We start from the raw sequence: 26576 nt of genomic DNA on the forward strand, positions 1-26576 counted from the left end.
GATTTGAAAATGTTCCACAGGAGAATTTCAGTTAGCCACTGGATGGCTTTCCAAATAAGAGCCACATCATAAAACTCTTTCCAAGATATTAATTGAACATGAATATAATGAATAAAATAAATTTGGCCTCATATCTCCATGACGCTAAATTGAATACGAACAGTAAATGATGTGTTTTGATTAAAGGGGCCTGTCTGACATTTCTCTGGTCCAATAATAAGATTATCAGCCTAAGAGTTACGTTTCTGTGTTAATAATCTGTACCTTTATAAATTATTTGCTAAAATAAATTATGAAAAGCAGGAGTAACGAATTTACCAGCTCATTCTGTGAATGAGAAAAACCATATCTCAGTCCAGTCTTAAACTGTAAGCAAGATGATATGCAAGAGACGTGCATGACAGTTGTCGTCAGTGGTGGTTTTCTGATATATTGATTAAATTTGGAGGATGGCATCTGTTAAAAATGAAGTTATGATTAGTATTAGATCAGTAACATTTGAAGATTTCTAGACTTAAGCTTAAATTTGACTTACATCCATTCTATTTAAAAGTATATATATATATATATATATATCTTCCTCCGCTTGGAAATTGTAAATAATTTTCTTTGAATGTGATTTCATGTTTTTCACATACACTAAATATCAAAGAGAAATAAGGGTACAGTATCGAGCCCTCATTTTTCACTATAATTAATAATTTATATGTTATGCCTTTAGGGTTTTGAAGTGAAATAGTTATTTTGTAAGATGTACCTATCCATAACTGACACACAAGAAATTCCTCTTATTCACACCAAGACTGTGTATACATACTATTATTTTTGACTTTACTAATTCAAAAATAAATAATAAATTAGGTGGAAATAATCATACTAAGGTCTTTTAGAAAGACTTAAACTTTTTTCAAGCTCATAAAAAAAAAAATCTAAGCAAAAGCCATCCCAGAACACAGGGGCTGTCTGATTAAGGGTACAGGACTCACAGCAGGCTGAACACAATGAGTTTCAGGGGCTCCACATGCAGAACTTTTAAAAGCCAACAAAGGGCCTCTGCATTCTTTAAACTTGGTATTGAAAGCAAAAATCTAGGCTTCTGTTCAGCAGACTATTTCTCACTGTTAAATGAAATATGACAAGTATGCTATTCAAGTATTCACTTCTACTTTGTACTAGAAAAGCCCAACAGAATGGCTTTGAGCATTGTATACTGTACAATTGTCTGTTGGAGTATATACACATATATTACCTTACACATTTATACTTGTGAAAATAAAGGAACACAGTAGACACTTCCTTTTGTATTGATTTTCTCAGTGCATTTGTATGTGAAACTGTGCCATTTGATGTTTGTTGAAGCAGTAATACAAGGGCAATCCTAAAAGGAAAAAGTGTTTCTGACTCATTGCTCCAAAAAGCCTTTGAGACTTTAATTTCAGAATGAGCAAATACCTAGATCTTGACCTCAAATCACTTCTTCACAGGAGGCTTCATGGAGACCGAAGCTGCCGCCCAGGAATCCCTAGGCTTAGGCAAGCTTGGAACTCAAGCAGAAAAGGACAGAAGGTTGAAGAAAAAGTAGGTTTGGAAAGTGTTTTTCCTCAATTTTCTAATGCTTCATTATGCTTTATCTTTTCCTTTTGCAAGGAATTGAAAAAGAAAGAAATGGGAAATAAACCCACTTAACAGTTCTCCTGGTATCTCCGGCAACTCAGTGTTCATGTTTCGTGGTGACAATGAATTGAAGTGTGAGATGAGTATAATACTCTCCCACACAATAAACTACATAATTTAAACTAGTAACCAGATCATTGATTGCAAAAACTTAGTTATATATAATATACTGATTTATACAGACAGCAATATAGACAGCAGTATTGAAGTTAAATGAAGTTCTGATTTGCTATGACCAAATGAGACTGAAATTTTGTTTCCTCTCATGACAGTTATGTGTCTAGTCTTCATAATGGAGGATTTAAAAGGAAATAAAATATTTCTCCGACTGAATATAAGCTTAATATAGGCAGGAACAGATTGTTTTGCATCTGCCAGGAAACTGATAGTGTGTCTTTCCATTCACATGTAATATGGAACATTGAAATGACTTGTAAAATTGGAAGATGAGTTTCAACAGCTGTTAGAGAGGGATTCCATGAATAACATATTTTTAGCAGCATAGTAACATTTCAGTGACAAAAATCATCATCCTGAAAGCATAGGCTTTAAAAGCATAATAATTTCACTTTATTACCAAGTCCCATTGTGAGTTGCTCTGTCTCTGCTCTCTAAACTTTTATTACATTGTTTTAATGGTTTTTATATTTCTGCTTTCTCCTACTAAAGAACCATTATTTCTCTAGCTATCAATTTGTGATCCATATATTTCTACTGTTACAAAACCATAGTTCAAGGTACTTCACGCTTTGTCTTTCTTCTTGCGTTCCAGACATTTACCAATAACAGGAAATGTAAACATGCACATTGCAGAAGAGCTCATTAATATAATGATTTATTAGTTGCCAATTTACTGAAAATATCCAGATCCAATAGAAATGCATTCTAGAAAAACAATCTTTGAGAGTCTTTATATCTTGAATAGGATTAAATGGTCAGTCACGGAATGTTTCTTATTTAGTTGCTGATAACATAAAAATATTAGTATTTGCCATAAGCTGCTTTCAATATCTTCATTTGTGTAATCCTCTTAAGGAATGCAATCTTAAGTTTCATGGCTATCTGTGGTGAACGTTCTATAAAGTATGGTTCTTTGATTTGTTTATATTCTGGTTAGTTTACTACAAATTGAAAAGGAAGGTGAAATTTTAAAACAAGTCTGCACAATGGACAGAATTAATTAAAAGTATGCAAAAATATTCCCCTTTGTATTGACCACTCCACAACAAGAATCCAGTAGCATTAAATGTAGCCACACAGTGAGATCTGATGTGACAAAGTACTTACATTTATTTACTCAGTACTTTCTTGAAGCAGTTATTTTTGTGTTCCAGCATTATCATAAATGTGATGTTTCATTGTGTATCAATTACCTTCACATTACACAGTTTCCAATTATTTATTCTCATTACATATTAGTGGCTTGTTCTCAAGCTGCAACTCACTGATTCATATATTTCACAGTTACACTCTTGGTAGTCCTCGTTCAAATCTGCAGTTTTTCCTTATCTTCCTGCCTTCGCTCTCTTGGTCTTTAAGGGTTGAGCTATTTATTCTCAGAATTTAGTCTTCATGCAATGTTGTGACCTTTGTCATGTGAGCTCACTTGGTGTTTGTCATGATGCTTAAATCTTACCCATCATCCTCTGTCTTATTTCACTGGATTATAGGTACATTTTTTTCTGTAAAATAGAAATGAAGATCTCTTCTAAAACTGACACTGAGAGCACATAGAAATAAAACCTTTACTCTTGTGTCTGTCATCCTGATCATTAAGTACTCATTTCCTTTTCTCAGACATCCAGCCAGTTATTTAATACCTTAAGCTATTTGCTTTGGAGAACTTGAAAGTTAATGCTAACCACACAGATATTAAGCCCAACATCATAGAATAATATGGATCAGCCAAGTGCTGAATAGGTCACATGCACACACACACACAAAAAAAAAAAAACCCTTCAATTTCTAAGTAAGGTTCAACTCATCCAAATTTTAGGTAAAGTCTTGATTTGGCTACTATAAGGTCCTATCTTAATTGTTTTTCTTGTTGTAGTAGCAAAATACCTAACAGTCATTTAAAAAAGGAAAATTTCACTTTGGTTGACAGTTTCCAGGGATACAGTCCTTAATATTGGGGAGTGCATATTGGTAGAAGTAGGAGGCAGCTGGTCTCATTGCATCTAGAGTTAGGAAGTAAAAAGTGATCAATACTGAGGCTCAACTTATTTTATTCTTTTTATTCAAAAGAGGAACTCAGCCCTTGGAAAAACACCACGCACATTTATGGTTGGTCTTCCCACTCCAATTAACCTACTCTAGAAAATCTCTCCAATGCATACCCAGAGGTGTGTTCTCATAGTGATTCTAGGTTCCGTCAAGTTGACTGTTAAGTTTTACCAACCCTGATCCAATAAATAGAAACTGTCATCCTTGCCTAAGTTCAGAATTTATCTGATAATACTCAAAGAAGTCAGACAATTTGAGATCAGATGTCAACATAATGCTGTTAAAATGGGGCTTATATGTCTGACAAGTTTGCATACCAGTTAAAGAGCTGCTAGTCACAGTCTTCCAAAGTCTCAAATATAAACCCTATGTCATCTTAATGGTAAAGTTGACAATTTTATAATATGATAATATGATACATAAAGACAATAACTATTGACAAATGAAAATTTGTGTTATTAGCATTCTTTCCTGTAAGAGTATTTTGGAAAAAATGTTAATTATATTTTACTATTATTTTGTCAAATTTTATACTCTCTACACTCTTTCAGAATATATTTAGCTTTTAGTTTTCATCTGTCCATCCTTAGAAATATGATGATAGCAGGGTGAGTACCTAGTTACGTGAGGTACTGAAGATATGAAAACATATCTTACACTTAAGAACTAACGAGTAATTGCCAAACATTCAGAATTATTGGTTTAAAAATATTCTCTTCTTCCAGTCATATTTAATGTTAATTGTCATTCTTTGCACATAGTATGCAGAATTTATTTTCCCATTTTTTCATACTTTGGTGGCTTTTAAGACCTTTTGGATGGGTCTAATCTTTGAGGTTCTAGAATACTTTTAATATATGTCTACTTATGTATATATTGTAATGCCAAAGGACCATGTTTGTGCTGGAAAGATACTTTAGCAATGATCTATATCTCCAGCCATCATGCTATTTATGTATATTTCACTCTCCTTCTTTGTATTTTCAACCAGTAGAGTTGTCAGACTAGACCAGTTAAAATTTATTGACCCAAAGGGTTTGCATTTGCAGTGTCTTCTTCCATCTCAAGAAACTTATTATTGACAGGACTAAAGCTAAAGATGTCTGCTTGAATAAACAATTTCCAAGAAATATTTTGACCTAACATCAAAGACAACAGTGAGTAAGCAGGACCCATTTTTAAACTAACAGTAATGTCACCCTGTGGATATTTATCTCCAGAAACACTAATCATTGAAAGTATAGCTTAATCTTTATAGTTATATTTTCACAAGGCTTCTAAACATTACATTATATATATATATATATATATATATATATATATATAACTACTAAATATATGTATGTGCTAAAAAATGCCTAGACCTTGATGTATAATTGAAAAATAACATATGAGGTTTGACACATTGAGTAATTTATCATTTTGTTCCTCAGTTATAACATTAACAATATGTTATTATTTCAGAGTTTAGTTTTCTACATCCTCCTGAATGGATAACACTACTAAGTGAACATTAATTTTGTATTTGGATCAATATTTCAACATCATTAAAATGAAATCAATGCTCCAGTTAAGCTATCAATAGCATCCTCTCCAGAGAAGTAGCCTTATCCTCGGAGCATGGCAATCAAACTAAATCACCACCAATGAATCTTTATATTAGAACTTCAAAGAGCTCAAAGTGAAGCTCTATAGATTTGGCTAATTTATTCTCATCACAGTCCTCAGGCTCTTCTTACACACATAATTTTTATTATGTTTTGAGATGCTGCACTTTTAATCCTTGGCATTTGAAAGGTTCAGAGTGAGCATATCTCTAAGCTAAGTAAATGTCACTTAAATTATTCATATTCTAAGGTACCACAAAACTCTGCAACATTTTTCATTCAATAAATATTTATCCAGTGACTATGTACCAATTTTAAGTTATAAATGAGTTGTAGTTAAGAACTTGTGTTTAAAGATGTGAACATGTTTTCTTTTTTCTAAGTGGTGTGTGTACATGGAAGGTAAACATCTGAGCTTCTCTCACACAAGACTATTTTCTAGGTAGACTATAAAAATTAATTTTAGTTACATAAAGCATAAAAGGGGGAACAACTAGCTAGAACTGAGCCTCTCACAGACTCCTAAGACATCAGAGTCAAGGTGCTTCCAGATGACACAAAGAGATCACATTTCTGCAGTATGCTTTCATAAGCACCTTCATTCTTCCTTGCTCTATCTGAGTCTTGAAACCCAGTTACACTATGCAGAGCAAGGGTTTGTACTTCAGTCAATATGTTGCTGTCAAGGGTTCATGCAATCACTAGGGATCTGGTGGTGGACAACTCACTCAAATCACCTATTATAATATAACTTGAGGAAACCAAACCCAATAATTCTCTTGGAAAATATGTTCCAGTTTCCTACTCAGAGCTCAGAGTGTGGCTTTATGCCTGTGCTGGGACCAAGGTATCATTTCAGAGATCTGTTGTGCTCCAGTGAAAGACAATCAAAAGCCTTTCTTGCACCTAAATAATATGATCCAGAGACAAACAGCGAAAATAATGCACTGTTCTTTCATGAAGACTAAAACTAAGAAGACTGTTGATACTTTCTTTTATGTACGGTTAGATGCATCTTATCTGATCTATTTGAAGAATGAAAAAGAATGAGAAAAGAGAAAGCTATTTTGAGTCAACAGTAGAGTAACAATACGTTACAGGGTAAGCACCATTGAAGTCTTATATTATCTACAAACATTTTTGCCTCCAAGAAATATTTTGACCTAAAAGAGATAAAATAGTAAGGAATACTTAGAAATTAAACTCCAAGTTTTTATGGATGCTAGAATAACATTATTTCCTAAATAAATTCTTTCATTAATTTGACTAAAAATATCACTATTGATTTGACTAAATAAGTCCTAAATAAAATAAGTCCAGGATAAGTTTGGCAAATAGTAACACTTCATTTATTCATTTAATGTTGTTATATACCAATAACTGTCCTATAGCCTATTGACATTTCCATTTTATGAGAAAAAAATCTGTAAAGGGGCAGACATTGGGACAAATGAGCACACTTACACTCCTCTAGTTCCATGACCATTTATCTAAGTCACAGACTTTTGAAGAGAATAACAACAGTGGCCCAGCCTGAAAGCCACCGATTGCTCTTGTTTTAAATTTATTCTTCAAGATTAAACACAATGACCTTTGTGACAAAAGAAGCTGAACAAATGATTTGATTACTGAATGAAATAGAAAGTCAATGCAAGGCACTGTTATGAGTGGCTAGAATAAGAATAGATTTTTGTCAAACTATGTAAGAGAAGATACACCTCAGATTTTAGACAAGGCACTTCAATGAGCTTCTTTATAGTTTTTTTCCAACATTTATACATTTCAAAAGAGATCTTTATACAACCCTGTTATCAACTGCAGGACTGTTATATGTGTGTGTAAGTACATATATATTTGCAGCTCCTCAGGAATGGGAGAAATATTTGTATAAAATAAGCAAATGAACAATAACTAATATATAATTTTACATTCAGTACCGGTGATAAAGGGACAAAATTCTATGCACTAACCAGACTCTAACTGGACCTTGTGCAAAGTTCTGGGGAACATATTTGAAATGAATATTGTTTGTATTCAGAGAAATATCAACAAAAATAGTTGGAAGACATCAAGGCATGTTTTCAAATTCCAGTAGAAAGGATTGGGGATATGTTGAATGTGTAGAATGAGAACCAGCTGCTGCCAAGGGCAATAGTAATCAAGTATGTCCTATTCTGCTCTTTTGCTAAGAACTGGAGCCAAAGGCAGAGATTATTGAGCTGATGAAGTTGAGCCAACTCTAAGACTTTCACTGGTCATCAAAGACCATCGAAGAAAGTACTGACCACTTGAAAGGGAATGTGGATCCTTGATTATATTCAACCCAGACCAATCAGTCATGTGTACATGGTAGGATTTTAATAGGAGAATTAACTTTTCACTGAGAGATTGAACTACATGTTCTTCATGTTGTCCATGCTCTAAGATTCAGGAGTCAATCCTGAGATGAACTATACTCAGAAGAACATTTGGATTCTTTTTTACCCAACTTATTTGCATACTCTCTGTCTTTAAAGTACATTTCCAGAATATCTGAATTCATGATTAGAAGCTGGGTCTGGATGAAAAGGAAATCTTTGGATGAAGTAGAAACACAGATAGTAGTTTCTAGTCAGTTAATAAAACCCAAGTTTAGGCTTCTGCTTTGTTCATATTCTTGCCTGTCCAGAGTGTTCACTGTACTCCTAAAATTATTGTATGTCTTCTTATTACAGCTCTTTTTTATCTTTTAGGCCAGCTTATTTGCCTCTATGCAGCTGAGGTTCTCATACTATAGCAGTTTCCCTTGTTCCATATTGCCTTCCTGTAATCCATTCTTCACATTTCAGATAAATTTATCTAAATCATATCTCTGAACTTCAAATCCTCAGTCATTCCCTGGAATTGTTGTGATAATTTTCAAATGTCCTCAAGTAGCCTATGTGTCCCCACACTACCAGGTTTCTACTTATCTCACTAGCCTCCTTGCTTTCTGCTTACCATCTTGTACTTCATCTTTTTTAGATACTTATCAATTTATTGGTTATGATTTACTCTATTGCTTTGTGTACATTCTTTCTTCTTCATCTAAATCCTCATATTTTCTATTGTAATCATGAACATATAAGTTTTATGTGCATCAACTACCCAATACCACAGTGAGTGGTAGAAACATGCAAGGCTAGGCATTGTTCTGTTTGTTTTACATATGTTACTCTTGTATAATATGGATTCTTTGACTTAGAAACTGCTTTGCTTCCACACATGAAGACTCCTGGAAAGGTCAGAAGCTACATCCCTGAAGTTACACCAACATTAGCTGCTCTTACATGATCTGAACAAGGACAATACAATAAGCATATTAATGTGGTTGGGAGAACTCATGAAGCTTCAAACTTGGACAAAGGACTACAGGCAACTAATAAGAACATAGCAGGAGAAGTAATCTTCCTTGGGAAAGACCACACCAATTGTTCACCCAATAACAAATAGTTATCTGAAATATACATACAAATATGAAAGACGTATATAGACTGAGCCATTACACAGACTGAGCAGGTTGTATTCATGTATTTAGAAATTCACACACATATATACATGTATCTATATATAAATGTAACAACAATTTAAAAAATCAAAAATTCAAATAGGAACAAGATGGTATGTGAGGGTTTGAAGTGAGAAAGTGAAGAGGAGATGATATACTATCATCTCCAAAAAAAATATTTTTAAAGGCGAAGTACAGCTTTCCATGTACCACAGTATTTAAAAAATGTATGTCTCTGCAGCTCAGTTTTCCTCTGAATTTCCTAGTAAATCATTGTAGTGAATGATTGAAATAAATGTAGTGCAGACTGAAGTGGACCAAGGATAGCATATATAATTTTTACAGTATATATTATAGTGGGTCAGACGGTATTCTTGTATATCTACATATTCTGAAGGACTGGCATTACACATTCCTTTTTTAAGGGTGAACTTCTGTTTAAATCCATAGATAAGTATAATACATGCATACCATTGCTTGATAGAACATTTAAGTTCACTAGAAAACTAGCCATCTTGTAATTTAAACACATGAATGAATCAATATGAAGTATTTATTTCTCTAAAACTTATAATATTTAGCAAGTCTCCTTTACTAAATGAAGACAATCCTCTAATTCCATCACATTTAAATGCAGTACTGACCTTAACCTAGGATAATTCTCTCTATAATCACAAATAGGATTAACCTATTACCTCTGCTTTTATATGACCTTTTCCTTGGGAGACCCAGATAAGTAGCTCTTCACTCCACATAGGGCATTGACAAGAGGACAAAAACAATCCATCTAAGTCTAGCTTGGTGTACCAAGTTTATTGGGTTACCTAAAGAAGTGTGAGTGATTCAAAGTCAGCTACCATTAACTTAAAAGTCTAACGCAACATGAGTGAGGGTTTATGAAAGCTTGATCCCTGAAGATGCTCCCTATACAGCTTGTAGACCAGTGATTCTCAACTTTTCTATGCTGCAACACTTTAATACAGACCCCAACCATAAAATTATATTCATTGCGACTTCATAACTGTGATTTTGCTCCTGCTATGAATCATAATGTAAATATCTGTGTTTTCTGATGGTCTGAGGCAACCTCTGTGAAAGGGTCATTTGAACCCCAAATGGGGTCATGCCCCACATGTTGAGAACCACTGTTGTAGAGTCTCACCAGATTCTTATAGGACTACTGAGATCAAAATTTCATAAGTTCTATCACCTGACCAAGTCTGAGTCCCCCTCCTTTTTCTAGGAGATACTTGCAATAGGAAGGAAACAGCTGCATACTAGCAACTATGTTTCTTCTTATTATTTTTCTCCTCCCATTCCCACCCCTCCCCAAGCTGAGGACCCAACCCTAGTGCTCCACCACTGAGCTTAATCCTCGATCCCTTATTTTTCTTTTTGTCTTTTATTGAAAATAGATTTTTTTTCTCATATAATACATCCTGATTATGGTTTTCCTCCCTCTGACCCTTCCAGTCCCTCCCCTAATAACTGTATCTCTTAAACTCTTCGGAGGGCTAGATGTTATCCCAAGGCTGTCCATGAATCAAAATTCTTTTCATACTTTGCCCACTAGCCTGCCATCATTTTATGGAATCATAGTTTTATACTCATAGGATTCTCCCTCAAAATTTTATATACTATGTATACATATGCACATGCTAACTAGAAAAGAACCGACAATAAGTTAAGTGCATGTTTGAGTTAATCTAAAATACAATCTATTGCACTCATCTATTCCAACTACTACCCACTCATTTCTCAGTTTGCTGTTGATAAATGATTTCAAGTACTTGTGACCCACCAACTTGAATTTAAAGAAGCAAGAGGCTTATTCGGTGAGCTGCTTCTCTTCTGAATATTCAAATCTAGACTTGACCGGTTTAGAGAAAAACAGAGGTTCTAATTTGGGAGCAGATTGTGGAGACTCATATGGGACAACTGAAATGGTTAGAGTCTACCCCTTGAAATCATACACAAAAGCACACACACACACACACACACACACACACACACACTATGGTAACTTTTGGGGCTGCATGTAAACTGAAGTTTCCAAAAACATATCAATAATTAGATTTGGGTTTTTTTTTCTTTGACTATTACATTCTATGATCCTTAACTGAAGAAAACCAATTCATGATAAAGTCTTTATTTCTATCATCATATCTTTGACACACTAGGATATATATTGAAACAACATTTTTTACAACTTAATGTGAACAACTATTTGTAGGAAAGTGAGATGGTTATATAAAGAACAAATAAAGAGGAACTTCTCTACTAATATATATTATTTCCTAATTAAACTATTATCACACAATCTCTGAGTCATATGTCATTTTGTCTATACATTTTCATCCTTTGTTTAACACATTTCTGAGCTTAAATACTTGATATTCTAAAGTAAGATATCAACTTAGAATTTATTAACTATGGGAGAGAAGTCAAACAATTCAAATATATTAGTAAGACAAAAATTTTAGACCTATAAACTCCACTTTGAACTTTATTTCATGTTTATTTTAATAATTTGTATTTCAAATGATTTACAATACAGTACAATTGCTAATTTTTTTAAAGCATGACAAATGAAGACCTGCGGACTGTTATTGTTTCACTGTGCACAAATTTAATCAACTTGTGTTACTGAAAATTAACGAATCTGTCACAGTCAGGGTAAGAGAGATTCCTTTGCTCATGGTCACAACTCATCTCAGATGCACTGGGCAGTTTTCCTGGAAGGCTCAGACTGTCTTATATCTCTTCTCAAAATTCACTATACAGTACACAGGTGTGTTGGTAAGAAATCCAGTTAAAATATAAAAAAATTGTGTCTTTTAGGTCATACCTTATTTCTTTTCTATGTATAATGCAAAATAATATGATGCGAATTACTTGGGAAGTTGTACTGTCAACTTTTAGACATTTATGTTTTGGTTTATAAGAAGACTTAAAGAGCTTGCTGGAGCTGTTCCAGAGCTGAGGCCAAAGAATACATATTTTCTCAAAGTACTCGCCTGGTTTCTCTGAATGAATGCTATTGGAGGAGGCATGTGCAGAGTGTTTACCACACATCAAGCTTTTCTTTACGATAGTTTTGCAATATAAAAGGAAATGCTTTATTTTGCTTAATTTCTGAACTAAGAATTTCTGCGTCATATTTTGTTATATTTAATATAGTTTATGAGTTGTAGTAATGGTTTCATTTTCTAAGAATTGTTCTATTGTTTGTGTAGAAATTTTAAAATATTATTCTCATGGCTTTTTGTTGGCTTATTTAACTTCCATATTTTCTAAATGCCTCTACTACATCCAGGGAGTAAGTGGTTAAGGCCAAATCTAAATTTGAATGAGTTTGGTTTTGTGATGACTCAGAGACAGATAAATCACCCTCTTTCTATTTTTATAGGCAACATTTATAAATATCTGTTCAAGTAATCAAGTCTCCCATTAAAATCCATATAATTAACACGGATTTAATATTTTATAGCATATATTCAAAAAATATAAGACAACAAAAGAAGCTTAATCAAATTGTTTTGCACATCCTTCAGTTCTTATCACATGGGCACATGTCTCTTAAAAACAGTAATTACTGTGAGGCTTGTAAGAATAAAAATTCTGCAGCTGGAATGGACTTCATATTTTTTTTCTTGTACTAGATAATGTTGAATAAAGCACCTGTAGCCAATTTTGTCAAAACATATATGAAAGTTGGAATCCAATTATTCTGACCCTGGAATAAACACCTTCTCCACTTAAGGTGTGCCTTTATGCTTTGTAGATTTTCCTGGACTTTAACAGTGGCTTCGGAAGGCTATAGGTTGTTTAGTAAGGTGTTTTTCCTATTAATAACATGACACAGTTGTGGCCCCAAGTAAAGAATGTTCTCTTCTTTCCTTCTGAGATGTACTAGAGGCTAAGAAAATTTGGCCCCGCATGTTTCAGAGTGGCTCATACTAAATACAGACTTACTGGTCAACTGTCAGACCTGCCTTCAGCCTAACCAAACTTTTGGACACAGTGTGTATCATGGTGGAATAAAAACGGTGCTACCACTGCTGAAATGGTTTCTAAGGCACCATGTTGTTCTCACATGAGATTTCTCACATCTGAAATGATGCTATTGTTTTATTCCATGGCTTTCTTTGGATTGAAATGTATCCATTAACATTTGTGTGCTTTTCTTTTCCATCCATCCTTCTCCATCTCATGAAAAGCACATCGGGGTAAGTTGACTCACAATGGCTGCTGAACACGTTGATTTTCAGCACCATCTTTTTTTTGTTGTTGTTTTCCTTTGTTTTATCTTTAGTATTTCTCTTTTCGGTTGTAACACAAACTGCACTGCCTCCGACCTCAAATGAAATTCATGATGTGCGCTCATTTCTACACAGAACAGGGAATCATTGGTTCAGAGAAATATTTATATTTGAATTACATTGGCCTTTCAAACACTATTATTGCTTGGCTCTATGAGATACATGCAAAGTGACCTTGCAGACTTTATTCCCCTAGATCGCGAGTCTTTCTTCAGGAGTTAAGTCATGTTTTCAAGATAAGCTTTGACCCTTAGTGCCGCTTGTCTGAAAATGTGCTTATCTAGGGCATGGGGTTCAGTTCTTCAAAGTGCATTCAAGAGATAAACTCATTTTTCAGTTTCCAGAACTTGTGTAGCCAGAAAGGGGTTTGTGTTGCCTTTCCTCAACAAGGCATTTATAATGGCCAAGTTAACCTAGATTTTAGCCGAATGTATGCCTTTTCCCATTGTTTCTTATGTGGATGATTTTATTTTTAGTGATTCCAATGGATTCTTATTTTTTAAGTAACAGTTTCAAATGTAAAATCCTTCTCTCATAGAAAGGGGAAATCACATAAGTTCCCATTCCTAGACAAAGAACTATAGACAAGCTATCAATGCTGTGAAAAGGAGAAATAGTCTCCTCTAGGGAGGAGCACACAATCTGCTTATCTATTATGAAGTGATCAGCCCTGAAATCATATATGTGTGTGTTGGGTGTGTGTATGTGTGTGTGTGTGTGTCAGATACACACACACCCCACACACAGCTAACATCATATAGACTGAGCAAATTGTATTTATATATTTAGGAATATTAAAACATATATGGAGGTATGAGGGCATCACTGGGTGGAGAGTCAGGGTTTGTGTAAAAACAAAGAAAAGAAAACCATGACTTTAAGGGACAGCAAGGAAGGGGTAGAAGGGAGGGTTTGGGGGGAGGAAAAGGAAGTGGTAAAATGGCAGAATTATATTTTAATTTCAGAAAGTTTTTTTTAATTATTAATAAAAGTGAAAAATGGGCAAAATAAAATCCTCTTCTTGGAAACACATTTAGGGTATATTGTCCATCCATAAAATAGGGCTTTAAAGTAACAGTCAGACAAAACATGTACAACATTTATAAGGCATTTACATTGGAATAGGCTTTTGCAATATAAGCAACATGGTCAGCTCATGAAAGCATTTTGGTTGGTGCTAGGTATTACTGTGAATAAGGTAACTTTTTTCCCATAAATATAGTGACAGGCACTTGCTACACAGTCATAAGAAGAGTTCACACCCGAGAAGCCATGGCTGGACATCCTGCCAATGCCTATAACACAAGCTCAAAGGGGACTGAGACAGGAAGGTCATGGAGACATTCTGGCTTCTAGCCTAGCTGCATAAATGCAAGCCCAGCTTCAGTGGGAGAACTTGTCTCAAAGGGCTAGACATAGAGTGATAGAGAAGAACACCCAAAACCCTCTTCTAGCTAATAGTATCACATTGTTCTTTAGTATTAGTTTTTTTTATGTTTTCTTTACTTTATTGATAATCTCCAATTGCTAAGCCAAGATTATTTAACAGTACAATACTTGTTTTAGTTTGCATAATATATAAGAAAAGGAAAATGCTAGTAAAATGTTCAAAATGGTTGGCCTGATGGTTTCTGTAAGCTCTTCTACATCACTCTTTCCAGCAGCATTTAATGCCATCCAATACATTTAGCCCACTGCTTTTCCATTATTTCTCTTTCTGAAGGAAAACAATGGCAAGAAATGAGATTTATCTTTCTAGTCCATTTTAAATGAGATATCAGAAAACAATAGCAACAGCAAAAAAGAATGATTCTCTGTCAGTGTAATATACTGGCATACTGACTCTCATTCTCAAACTGAGCTTCCAGCTGTCTTGAATGTTTTAGGGCTTGTGTATAGCCAAGTGTCAAAACCATTTCCTTAGTGCAGTCACTAAATCAAGATCAGAAGAAGGTAAAGCCAGGGGAGAGAGCATAGATAGCAAGGTTGACAACTAAGAGGGAAGATGCTGAGGTATGGAATTTAGAAACCAGAAGAGAGAATCCCACTTGCTTGCTCCATACCTTTGGAGGCCTGACTGGTCCCTCTGTTTATGAATACAACTCTCTGCGCCCAGTAAGGGAATTAGTGAATGCATATTATCACAGGAGCATGCAAACTGAATGCTTCCAAGCTAAGCAAAAGAGGTCTCAAAATGAGATGAAGCACCCAAGCAATCTAACCGAAGTGATACCCATGCCACTTGGAGCATCTCCAATGCTTTCCAGGAAATCCTCAATTACAATCAGGAAGTGAGGGAGGGAGTTCAGACCCTGGTGTCAAGTAAAAAATGAAATCATTTAATGGGAAATCATGCGAGCCCCTCTAGTTTTCAAAGCCAGCATGGGTAATTGTATTCCTTAATCACATCCTGTGTATGTGTTTTCTCCTTTGTAATGGTTTGGAAAGTGACTAAACTCAAAATAAATTGAGGGAAGAAATTATGTAAATCCCAACTCAAATTCACAAATAAATTAAATTCTTTCCCTGGGACTAGTTCCTATATTCCAGAGCAGAGAGAGAGAGAGAGAAGAGGGGAGAGTTTAAACCTGAATGAATTGAGAGCTTAGTGTAATCTATTTATTTCAGAAAGAGCCTTATGAGTGTTATTGGAATCTATATAAATTCTACTTAAATGTTATAAAATTTTTTCTACTTTCACTGAGTGTGAAAATGCCCAATAATCAGACACCTACACACACTTTGACACACATAATATCCTTGTACTTTCAAAATCAATCAAAATTGTTAATGTTGAATTTGAAACTTAAATTTATGAAGCTAGCTATATATTTAAGTAATCAGTGTTCTGAAGCATCTGATTGGGATTGTTGACATAGTCATGTTCAGAATAATTATGTTAATGAAGATATATATTATCAGCTTGCAGATGTTTCACAAATTAGGTGGCACCATACACTATTCACATTTGCATCTAAGAATTCCAACTAGCTCCTCATGTTAGCATGATATTCATAGAATTTATCAACAAATTCATATTCTTTAATAATAGAGTTATAAATCCACCGCTCACTTCCTCAAATTGATAACCTTCCTATTTCTGCCTTCCAAGTGTTTAAAGTATAGTCCTGTGTAGCCATGCCTGTACATACTAGGTTCATTCTTCAGTTGAGCTCTGAGGAGATTATATCTTACCCTGTAGACTCTTGGCTTTTAAGAGATGAAGGTATTTTCAATGAATAACTGTGAAATCTATGTACACTTCCTACTAACAATTTTTAGGGAAGGCATAGTCTCTGACACAACATTAAGAGCTGATGATTAAATTGTCTAATATTTTGAAATTTTTCTCAAGCTGCATGTTTATTTTTTTCTAGTTCTACCTAAGCACTTTCAATGAGGTAAATTGTACTATTGGATCTCAAGTCATGCTTATTAACTAGAAGATTGCAATAACAGGTACACAATCACTGAATCTGTAACTGCAAGTTCACCAAGTCCACTTCTGTCTATAACCTATATCCACCACCTTTGGGCTGAGATCCAAAACCTGGTAAAAATTGTAAAAATAAAGCAGGCTTCCTTTGGAGCTGTATGGAGATAAGACTCACCATGTATGAGAGCAAGGATGGAAAGACCATTTAAGTAAATAAATACATGAGCCACAGGACAATAAAGCTTGGATCATATCTTTCCAGTTTTATTCACAATGAGGAAAATGCAATTAGCCTTCTTTTTTAGTTATTAAAAGTTTCAGATTTTGTGGCCAAATTGTTGGGGTTTAAATTTTAACTTTTGTCTTCAATTTCTCTGATTCCAAGTAGCCTGCACTCACTAGTGTTCATATAGCTGTGTGTGTCTATACATATCCTAGTGAATTACTGTGGAAATTAAATTAATTTAATTGTGCATATATATGCTCATTTGCACTTAGGCTAGATAAGGCTTCAGACAGAGTAAATGGTGAATTTTTGTGAGACATGGTACTTAATTTATCTATACCTAAAACTTTTGTTCTTTCAAACACTATTGTACATCTTGCAAGAATATGAAGTTGCACACTGATAATGAGATAAAATGCTAGACAAATCTCTATCATAAATAATACCTTTTCATATACACAAACCAATTGATACTCTAAACAAAAAGTTAGTAAAATAGCTAGAGTGTATTTACATTGTTTGAATACATAAGATAATGAGTTTATCTGAGAGAGTTCATGGAATCCTAATAGGAAGGATAAATCATGCATTGCTGCTGATGGATGAGTTTGAGATATGATTGACTGTGGTGTAAAAAAATTTCTTAGTGGGCAGGGTGGTGGTGGCATGTGCCTTTAATCCCAGCACTTGGGAGGCAGAGGCAGGTGGATCTTTGTGAGTTCGAGGCCAGCCTGGTCTCCAAAGTGAGTTCCAGGAAAGGCACAAAGGTACAGAGAGAAACCCTGTCTTGAAAAACCAAAAAAAAAAAAAAAGAAGAAGTTTCTTATCACAGTAAAAGTACTATTCATGGGCAGGTAAATTAACTGAGGTATTTATAGAGTGGCTCATATTATGAGCATTCACTGAGCAGAAGAATCAAGAAAGACAGTAGGGGCCTGACAAATATTTGTCTTTAAAAATATATTAAAATGTGTGTATAAATTTAAAATTATAACATAATCACATCACTTCACTCTCCCTTTCTCCCATTCAACTCCTCCAATGTATCCCATCCACTTTGTTCTCATTCAAATCATGGTCTCTTTTTATTTTATAATTGTTGTTGGTGTGTGCGTGCGTGCGTGCGTGCGTGCGTGCGTGCGTGTGTGTGTGTGTGTGTGGTGTCCCTGAATATATAAATATAACATGCTCCATATGATGTTGGTCCTTTGAGAAGCTAATTAGCCTTTATCATTATGAGAGCAATGGAGATGTTTGACTGAACCTACAAAATCTATGATCAGGAAATTCTTGCTGGGTAAAAGATAGTGAACAAGACACCAATGAGATGGACTTAGATGTCCATTGCCATCCTCCAGGAATAATAATAACCTGAGCAAAAACTTTGGCAATATTTCCTGTGTTTATAGATACCTTCCTGCATATTAAAAATGCAAGGCAGCCAACCCGGGTAACTGTTATAAAGGGTTCTTATTCCTTTTAATGATTGAAAACACAGCTAAATGTTAACAAGGAGCAGACCTATGAAATTTGCTTAAAATTCAGTGTCCCAGCTGGTTGTCAACAGATTCAGTTCTGTAAATTATCATATATGGAAATTTCGAAAGGGATCTATAGCCAGGTGTATGACACACACCTGTATTCTCAGAGCTCTAGAGGCAGAGATAGTCAGCCTCTCTGAGTTCAAGACCAACCTGGTTGATATAGTGAGTTGCGGGACAGCCAGGACTCTAGGACTGAAAAAATAGAAAGATCATGTCTCAAAGAGAGAGAGAGAGAGGAGGGATGGGGGATAGAGCAACCATAGGAAAAGGCCTGATCCCAGAAGGAAAAAATTCTCAACTATAGGACATTGTTATATCTGTGGTGAGTTCTGTGTACTGGGTACCTGGTTCTAAAAAGTTTTCTCTAGCAATGATGTAGATGCTAAAGGCTCCCCAGTTTCAATAGAAATATGTAAATAGTTATTACACACACACACACACACACATACACACACACACATACACACACATATACACACACACACACACACATACACACACACACACACAAATGCATGCACGTGCACACACACATATATTTGGACTGGGATATTTTTGATGGAAAGTGAAAGAGTGAAACTTGCAGGGATCGGAAATGTTTCCTTCTATAAAGCACAACTAGTAATGTACAAACTATTCAGGCAAGGGAGTTTTCAACTCTGGTTCCTACTTAGGGAAAAGAGTTTAAAAGGTTTATTAAGGCTGAATCAGAAAGTCTAGGCTGCTCCGGCAAACTTAGGCAGTTATTAGTAACAGGAAGCATGCATTGCCTGTTTCCTTTGTGGGAGCCATTGTAGTGTTCACACTGACATGATTTCTCGTGGAAATTTCAATCCTTTGAGGTGGGTTCAGTTACCAGTTTCACTCTACACTGAGTCATAACAGGGAAAAATGCATGTGAATATCTATACAAACATTCAAAGCACAAGAATCAAGCCCAGGCAGCCCCGTTTTATAGAACAAGCTTTCACTCATTCTGCTAAAAAAAAAAAAAAAGGCTCTCTCCTAGGCAGGTTTTCTTTTTCATGGTACTGGAAGTAGCCTGGGGAAAGAAGCCAATTAAAGACCAAGATTTAAAAAAAAGCAATGTGCCAGTGAAAAACTAAAGGAAGACGCAGTATAAGTCACAAAGGGGAGATTGGCAGGCATTGAAGGGGAGGTAAAAGAAAAGGCCCATGTAGAGGCAGAAGGAATCGTACTGTGTCATATCTAGACAGTCCCATCTCAAACTAATGGAGCTAAAAGAGTTCTCTGGACAATGATCTGAAAATAAAGTTTCCCTTCAATGACAGAATAGACCTGTCCACATTACAGAAAAATATGAAAGGAGGTGTTACCACCCCATTGTCTATCACTTCTTGGTCAAGTAATGAGCTTCATTTTTTAGAGATGCAAATACAAATACTCATCATTCAGGTTTGGCCACTTTAATATATTACCCCCGAAGATAGCTATTTCAAAGGAAGATTATTAACAAATAATTTATCATACTCAAATTTTGGTAGTACTGATTCACTCATGAGATAACCACAGTAAATTATGATAGAATCAAACAATCTTCTGATCTGTCTTTCTATCTCTTTTTCCACCTCTTTGTCTATCTACATAGTAATATTACATAAGGAAAATAGGAGAACATAAACAAATTCATCCCTTGGGGACCAAGAATTAAAATAACTCTACTCTCAAAATTGTTAGTAAAATTTAGGTATGGCAGATCAAAATACAAACAAATTGTGATAGATAAATATCTTATTCAAGAGCTTGCTCTGCTTGTCAGCGGTATTACAGCTACCTTGAATTACATTCATTTAAAAAAAAATGTAGGCATAGGCACTGAACCACCATGCACTTTTAACAATGGGGGTATATAAAAGCCAATGAGGCTGGGCTCATGTCCTGCAGAGAAGATCATGTAGCATGAATCTTAAAAGTTCTTATTAATAAAATCAAACCCGAGGCCAGTTATTGGGGTCAATGCTGGTAGATCAGAGAGACAGAACAAGCCACAGCCATCTCACCTTGCCAGTTCCTCAACTGGTCCTGTTTCCTCAGACTGGAAGCCTCTTAGTCCTCATCCAGAATGAATCTCAGCTGAACTGTGTTGCTCCAAAGCCTGAAAGCTTAACCAGTCAAATGCTTAACCAGCCAAATGCTGCTAGTTTCTGGTCCTCACGCTTTATATATCTTTCTGCTTTCTACCACCACTCTCTGGGATTAAAGGCTGGCTTTCTGGGATTAAAGGCGTGTGTCACCATGCTTGGCTGTTTCCAATGTGGCCTTGAACTCACAGAGATGCAGAGGGATTTCTGTCTCTGGAATGCTAGGATTAAAGGCGTGTGCTATCACTGCCTAACTAGTGGCTTTTCTGTTCTCTGACCCCAGATAAGTTTATTAAGGTACACAATATTTTGGGGAACACAATACCACCACAAGAGCACACCAGAGATCAAGCTTGTTCACCCACAGTAGAATCTTGTACCTAATTAAGAGTGGTCAAATTCAAGGGATCAGGATGGTCGGGCTGGAAGAACTGGGAAAAGGCCATCCCAAAAGGAAAGGAAGGCATAGAACGTAGGAAGGAAACTGGAAAGAATGGTTACATCCTGTTAGGATAGACAGAAGAAATAGAATCTAATATTACTAGGAAAACATGTCACAGTAGCCAGTGAAGAGTTATTACAAGAATGTGAGCTCTGTGTTAACTTAGTAAATGTTTCTGGTTTAAGGAATTTGATCTGATAGTGATTTATAAAATGAATTACAGAGGAAAAGGAAGAAGATACTGAGAAAGCAATTAGTATGGTTAAATATTTATTTGCTATTAGATGGTCTTATGAGAATTATTTATGTTTTCATAACTTACACTGATCTTAATCTATAACCATCTGCTGGGCAGTGGTGGTACACACCTTTTATCTCAGCACTCAGGAGGCAGAAGTAGGTGGATCTCTGTGAGTTCTAGGCCAGCCTGGTCTACAGAGCTAGTTCCAGGACAGCTAGGGTGTAGATAGATAGATAGATAGATAGATAGATAGATAGATAGATAGATAGATAGATAGATAGATAGATAGATAGATAAACAGAGAGAGAAAGAGAGAGAGAGAGAGAGAGAGAGAGAGAGAGAGAGAGAGAGAGAAAGAGAGATATTAATGAGTAGCCAAAGTATACATAGCTAACAAGTAGAAAATCTGGGAGGCATTCATTCACTCAGTCACGTTTTCCTGCATGTACAACGTGTGCCTGAGCTGCTGTCCTGACAACTTCTCACCATTTACACTGTCATATCCCTTAGTTGAATCATTGTCATTCTTTGTCTGTGTGCTGCCACAGCTATTTAACAATTTAACTCACAGTTCTGGCCTGTCTCAAGTCTATTATCCTGCCAGTAGCCGGAATGACCTTTCTAATGTACACATTAACTGACCTTTCTAATGTACACATTATGCTATAGTCCTGTGCTTGCAGCTTCTGACTGATTCTCCTTGCACTCAGAGTACATTATTTACAGCAGCCCCAGGCTCATGACCCTGATTTACTCTTGACTGTCTCTCTGTTTTCATCTGTCTCACCCCATTTCTCCAGATAATTCAGCCTTGATGGTCTTTCTTACCTTCTTTTGTTGCCCAACCATCTAATTCCATTCCTTTCACTGGAAATCCCTTTGTGTTTCTTCTCCTTGAAATGTTTTTTACTCCCATTTCAATATAATATTGCTGGTAAAATTATGTCTCTTCAAGGAGAACTTCCCAAGGACTAGAGGCTAGGCAGTGAGTGTCCCCTGACACTAATCACTTTGCCACACGTTTGATACCTTCAAATTGTTTTGTTTATCTGTGTTTTCTAGAAAAGGTCTATGTTGCCCAGGCTGACCTGGAAAACCATTCACTATTTAGCCCAGGCATGCCTCAAACTACTACCTCAGGTTCCAAAATGCTAAGAACACAGGAATGTGCCACCATGCCTGGTTTGTTTGTTTAATGTGTCATTATATTAATGTTTCTTTCTCATTGAAACCTATGATCTTTGAAATTAGGGACTCAATTAACTGTATACTGTGTGCTGCAAAAAGACTGTAGCACACTGGGATCTACAAAAGACAGAGGATTCATTGCCTAGCCAACTTTCTTAGCCATGAGGGGTACAACATCTCTGCCCCCAAGCCCACAGAGAAGGCAAAATCAATTCATAAGCCACTCAAATCAATTAAATGTTAAAGAAGGAAATGGGGAAGATTACATAATACTATGACACCTGTAAAAAGAAATGGTACATACATTTTTGCCTTGACACTAAGGAACAAGAAAAAAAATGACTGGGACTCACTCAGTATTTATCATATGTGATATAATGCGGTCCATGGTCTTTTGTATAAAAATGAAGTAAATTAAAATTAAAATTAAATAAGAGATGGATATGGGGCAAGGGGAAGGGATGAGAAGTAAGGAAGGGGGAGAAAGGAAACAGGGAAGGGGAGGGAGAGTACAAGGCAAATAATCTATCTCAAAAACCAAGTGCAGTGACTTGATGCCATAAGGGTGGCGGGGGTTGGGGGGAGGGACTGTTTGTTGTCCAGTATAGAGGAGCTACAGGTCACAAATGTTAGAAATGCAGCTTGAGTCCCCTCTTGATACATGTTCAAGTTGTCCACACATGCAATTGTTGAAGTGAGATATAAGATTTAAAGAGAGGACAGTGATGTTTCCATTTGGATGAGGTCCTTGTTCAACAGCAACAAAAATCAAAATTGCAAAAAAAAAAAATCATAACCCATTATTTAGTCTAGATGAGGTGAATGGGAAGTACCCTGGTTTTATTTACATTTCACAGATACTCTTTTTTATCCTTACATTTATTCATTTATTTTAATTATGTGTGTGGCCAGAGCACTATATACACATGAGTGCCGATGCCTGCAGTGACCAGAGGTGTCAGATCCTCCGGAGATAGAGGTAGAGAAATTGGTGATCCACCTGACATTGTTGCTGGGAACTGAACTCAGATGTCTGCAAGAACAGAACATGATCTGGACAGATGGGCCATTTTCCCAGCCCCAACTCTTAATCTTTATACCAGAAAATTTTGCATATGATCATTTCCATGGTATCCAACCTTTGTTCTTGTTTTAAAGATCAGCGTTGGCAGTATAGGCTTCCTTGTGCCTCTCTATATGCAGACATGCAAATTACACATTCCTGGATACTCACCACAGGTTGGACCTTATTAACATGTCACACCTCATACGGGAATCTATCCCTGATGATAAGAGTCCCAGGCCCTTGAAGGATATAAGTACATTCCTTACTGCACAGGAGAATGCATCTCTTAAAAATAAGAAAGACCGAGAGTTATGTGTATTCAAAACAAACTCCCTCTGTAATTAGTCCATTTTTTTTTTTTTTTTGAGTTTCCTGACAGGTAACAGACAAGTATGTGCCTGTTAGCTCCTTGTGAAGAAAGTTCAGCTAATGTCCTTGGAAGCCTACTCTAATTCTAGGAACTGAAATTCATGTTCATACCTGCAGTGGCATGCAAGAGATCCTTGAGGAAAAGATGATTAAGCATTAGGTTCCCAGGATAGGAAAGGAAAATAAACATTATATGCAGTCCTGAAGAGAAAGGCAGTAGTGTGCAAAGCCAAGTTCTTCTGGATGAAATGGCCATGCATTCATTCTGGAACTGAGACTTGCTATTTATAGGTCAGAGTTCCAGCTAAGGGAAGAAAGCACTATATATTTCTCATATGTGAGCTGGTCAAGCATCATCAACACTGGGTACTTCCAATCCACTTTTGTTTTGTTTTGCTTGATCGCTTTATTGGGATCCCAGAAATTAAAACCAAGGCCTTGCAAATGCAAGGCAAGTGCTCTACCACTGAATTATAACCCGAGCCTCTGATTTATTGAGACAGTCTCATTATGTGACTTGGGCTCAAAAATTCATGATTTTCCTCTTTCTGACTCTCAAGTGCTTTTTGTTTTTAAAGACGTATATACAAACATTGTTGTTTTGTAACTGATTTGTCTCTTTGTCTTTATTAACATCTCAGGTCACTATTTTTCTGTCATTGAAAATTTCTCAGAGGGTGGTGGCACGTGCCTTTAATCTTAGCACATGGGAAGCAGAGGAATGTGAATCTCTGAGTTCAAGGCCAGTCTGCTCTACAGAGACAGTTCAAGGACAGCCAGGGCTACACAGCAATGCCCTTTCTAAAAAAAAAAAAAAAAAAACAAGCTAATAATAATAATAATAATAATAATAATAATTACTATTAATAAAATAAAAAAGTTTCTCATGAGAATAATCACCTCCACACATTCAGTGAGCGCCTTAGTATTTGTCAAGAGATCATCACATATTAAATTCATTTATTTCTATTACAATACTATGCATGTTACCTTTGCATCATTGATTTCCTTGCAAGTCTTCATGTCCAGATATTTGTTTGCACATAACTGATACTTCCCCTGGGTTATGATTAAGGAAGTCGGGCATTACTCTTATGTAGCATAAGTCCACACATAGACTCAGCCAGTCACCTCTACAGTCTCAAATTCATGGTATTAAGGTTATTGCTTGGGATTCAGCCCTAGTAATCTGATGTCAGGGGCCGAATCAGGTTCCTTTGTCCAGTTCTTTGAGTTATCTTACTGAAGCTATTATGCTATGAGAGGTGTGATTTAAGTAAAACCAGAAAGTCCTTAGGGACTAGATTGCTGCATAAGTTCCCACATAATCGCGTCATTATTTCTATTCATAAAGAGAATAGAACTATTCAGCACACTGGATAGCATCATAACTAGGTTTTCTGCAGTGATCCCAAGCTAAATCAAATTCTTGGACTCATTTAGAACCAATAGCATTATGGGAGAAAAAGAAGTCAAAAGGAGACAAGACACAACATGTTTTTTGCACTATTTCAGACATAGAAGTTTAAATGTGGTCCTTGTACTATACAAAATATATAAGTAAAATTAAAACATAGAACACAATTGACCGAAGACTCACCAGATCAAATGGCGTCTGGCACACAGTTCAACATTTGCAGTGAGGCATGCTGGCATAGACTTTAAATCCTTTTAATGTAGAGGTGGAAACCAGAGAATTGCTACAAATTAAAGGCTAGCGTAGACTTCATAGCAAATTCCAGGTAGTCATGATTACACAGGAAAACTCTATTTCCAACAAAATAAAACAAAACAACAAGACCACAAAAATAGATATGTAGTAAAATAAGAAAAAAAATGCTTCCATTGGTTCGGCAGCTCATTCTGACAATCTGAGCTCTTGCAATGTAGAGCCAGGGGGACTGCCACAATCTGAGGCTAGCCTGAATTTCAAAGTGAGTTAGTTATAGACCAGCCTGGTTTACAGAGTGTGACTCTCTCTTTCTCAAAATAAAACAAAACAAAACAACATTAGACAAGACAAAACAAAAATAAACTAAACACATAGGGGTAGGGATGCAGATCTGACTGAGTAAGAGCACTTGTATAACAACACAAGGACCTGGGTTTTATGCCCAGCACCAAAACACTCATGTAAACAAGCATGCACATGCATGCATAAACACACACACACACATACACACACATGCATATATGCACATATAACATTCACAACTGCTTTAAGAGCATATTTTTTCTATGGATGGCTTTTTGTCAATATACAATGTATCCATAAACAACAGAGTGTGTGGAAATATTGGTCCTCTTGACTTTATAACCTGTATGGAGAACTCTGACAGAGTTCAGTGCTGTGAAGGAGAGCTACAGAAAACAGTGGGCTTAGAAATGGCCTAAGGAGACTGGAAGAGAGAAGGCAGGAGATGGAATGGAGTATTACTGAGTGAAGTGTGGGGATGGAGTAAGAAAGGGGTCAGAGAATTAGACCTACATAGCTGTAGAGGCAATGTGATGGAAGAGAAGTGATGTATGGTCAAATGTAAGTTTTAACAGGATTCCCCCCATTTCAGGTTGCAATTAGTTCTTTATTAAGGAATCGGTGAGGAGTGA

At 35.9% G+C, this 26576-nt stretch overlaps 1 protein-coding gene across 18 annotated transcripts in view; it reads left to right on the forward strand.

Moving 5' to 3' along the window:
* Nucleotides 1-26576, forward strand: part of Ppfia2 (PPFI scaffold protein A2) — a 465396-nt gene that overhangs the window by 403031 nt on the left and 35789 nt on the right. For all 18 annotated transcript variants that reach the window (XM_076553855.1, XM_076553854.1, XM_076553860.1 and 15 more), the window contains one exon: nucleotides 1485-1578. In XM_076553855.1, the coding sequence (XP_076409970.1) occupies nucleotides 1485-1578 (94 nt within the window). The remainder of the gene's footprint in view (nucleotides 1-1484; nucleotides 1579-26576) is intronic.

The sequence above is a fragment of the Peromyscus maniculatus genome, chromosome 18 (genome assembly GCF_049852395.1).
Source record: "Peromyscus maniculatus bairdii isolate BWxNUB_F1_BW_parent chromosome 18, HU_Pman_BW_mat_3.1, whole genome shotgun sequence".
Lineage (NCBI taxonomy): Eukaryota > Metazoa > Chordata > Mammalia > Rodentia > Cricetidae > Peromyscus > Peromyscus maniculatus.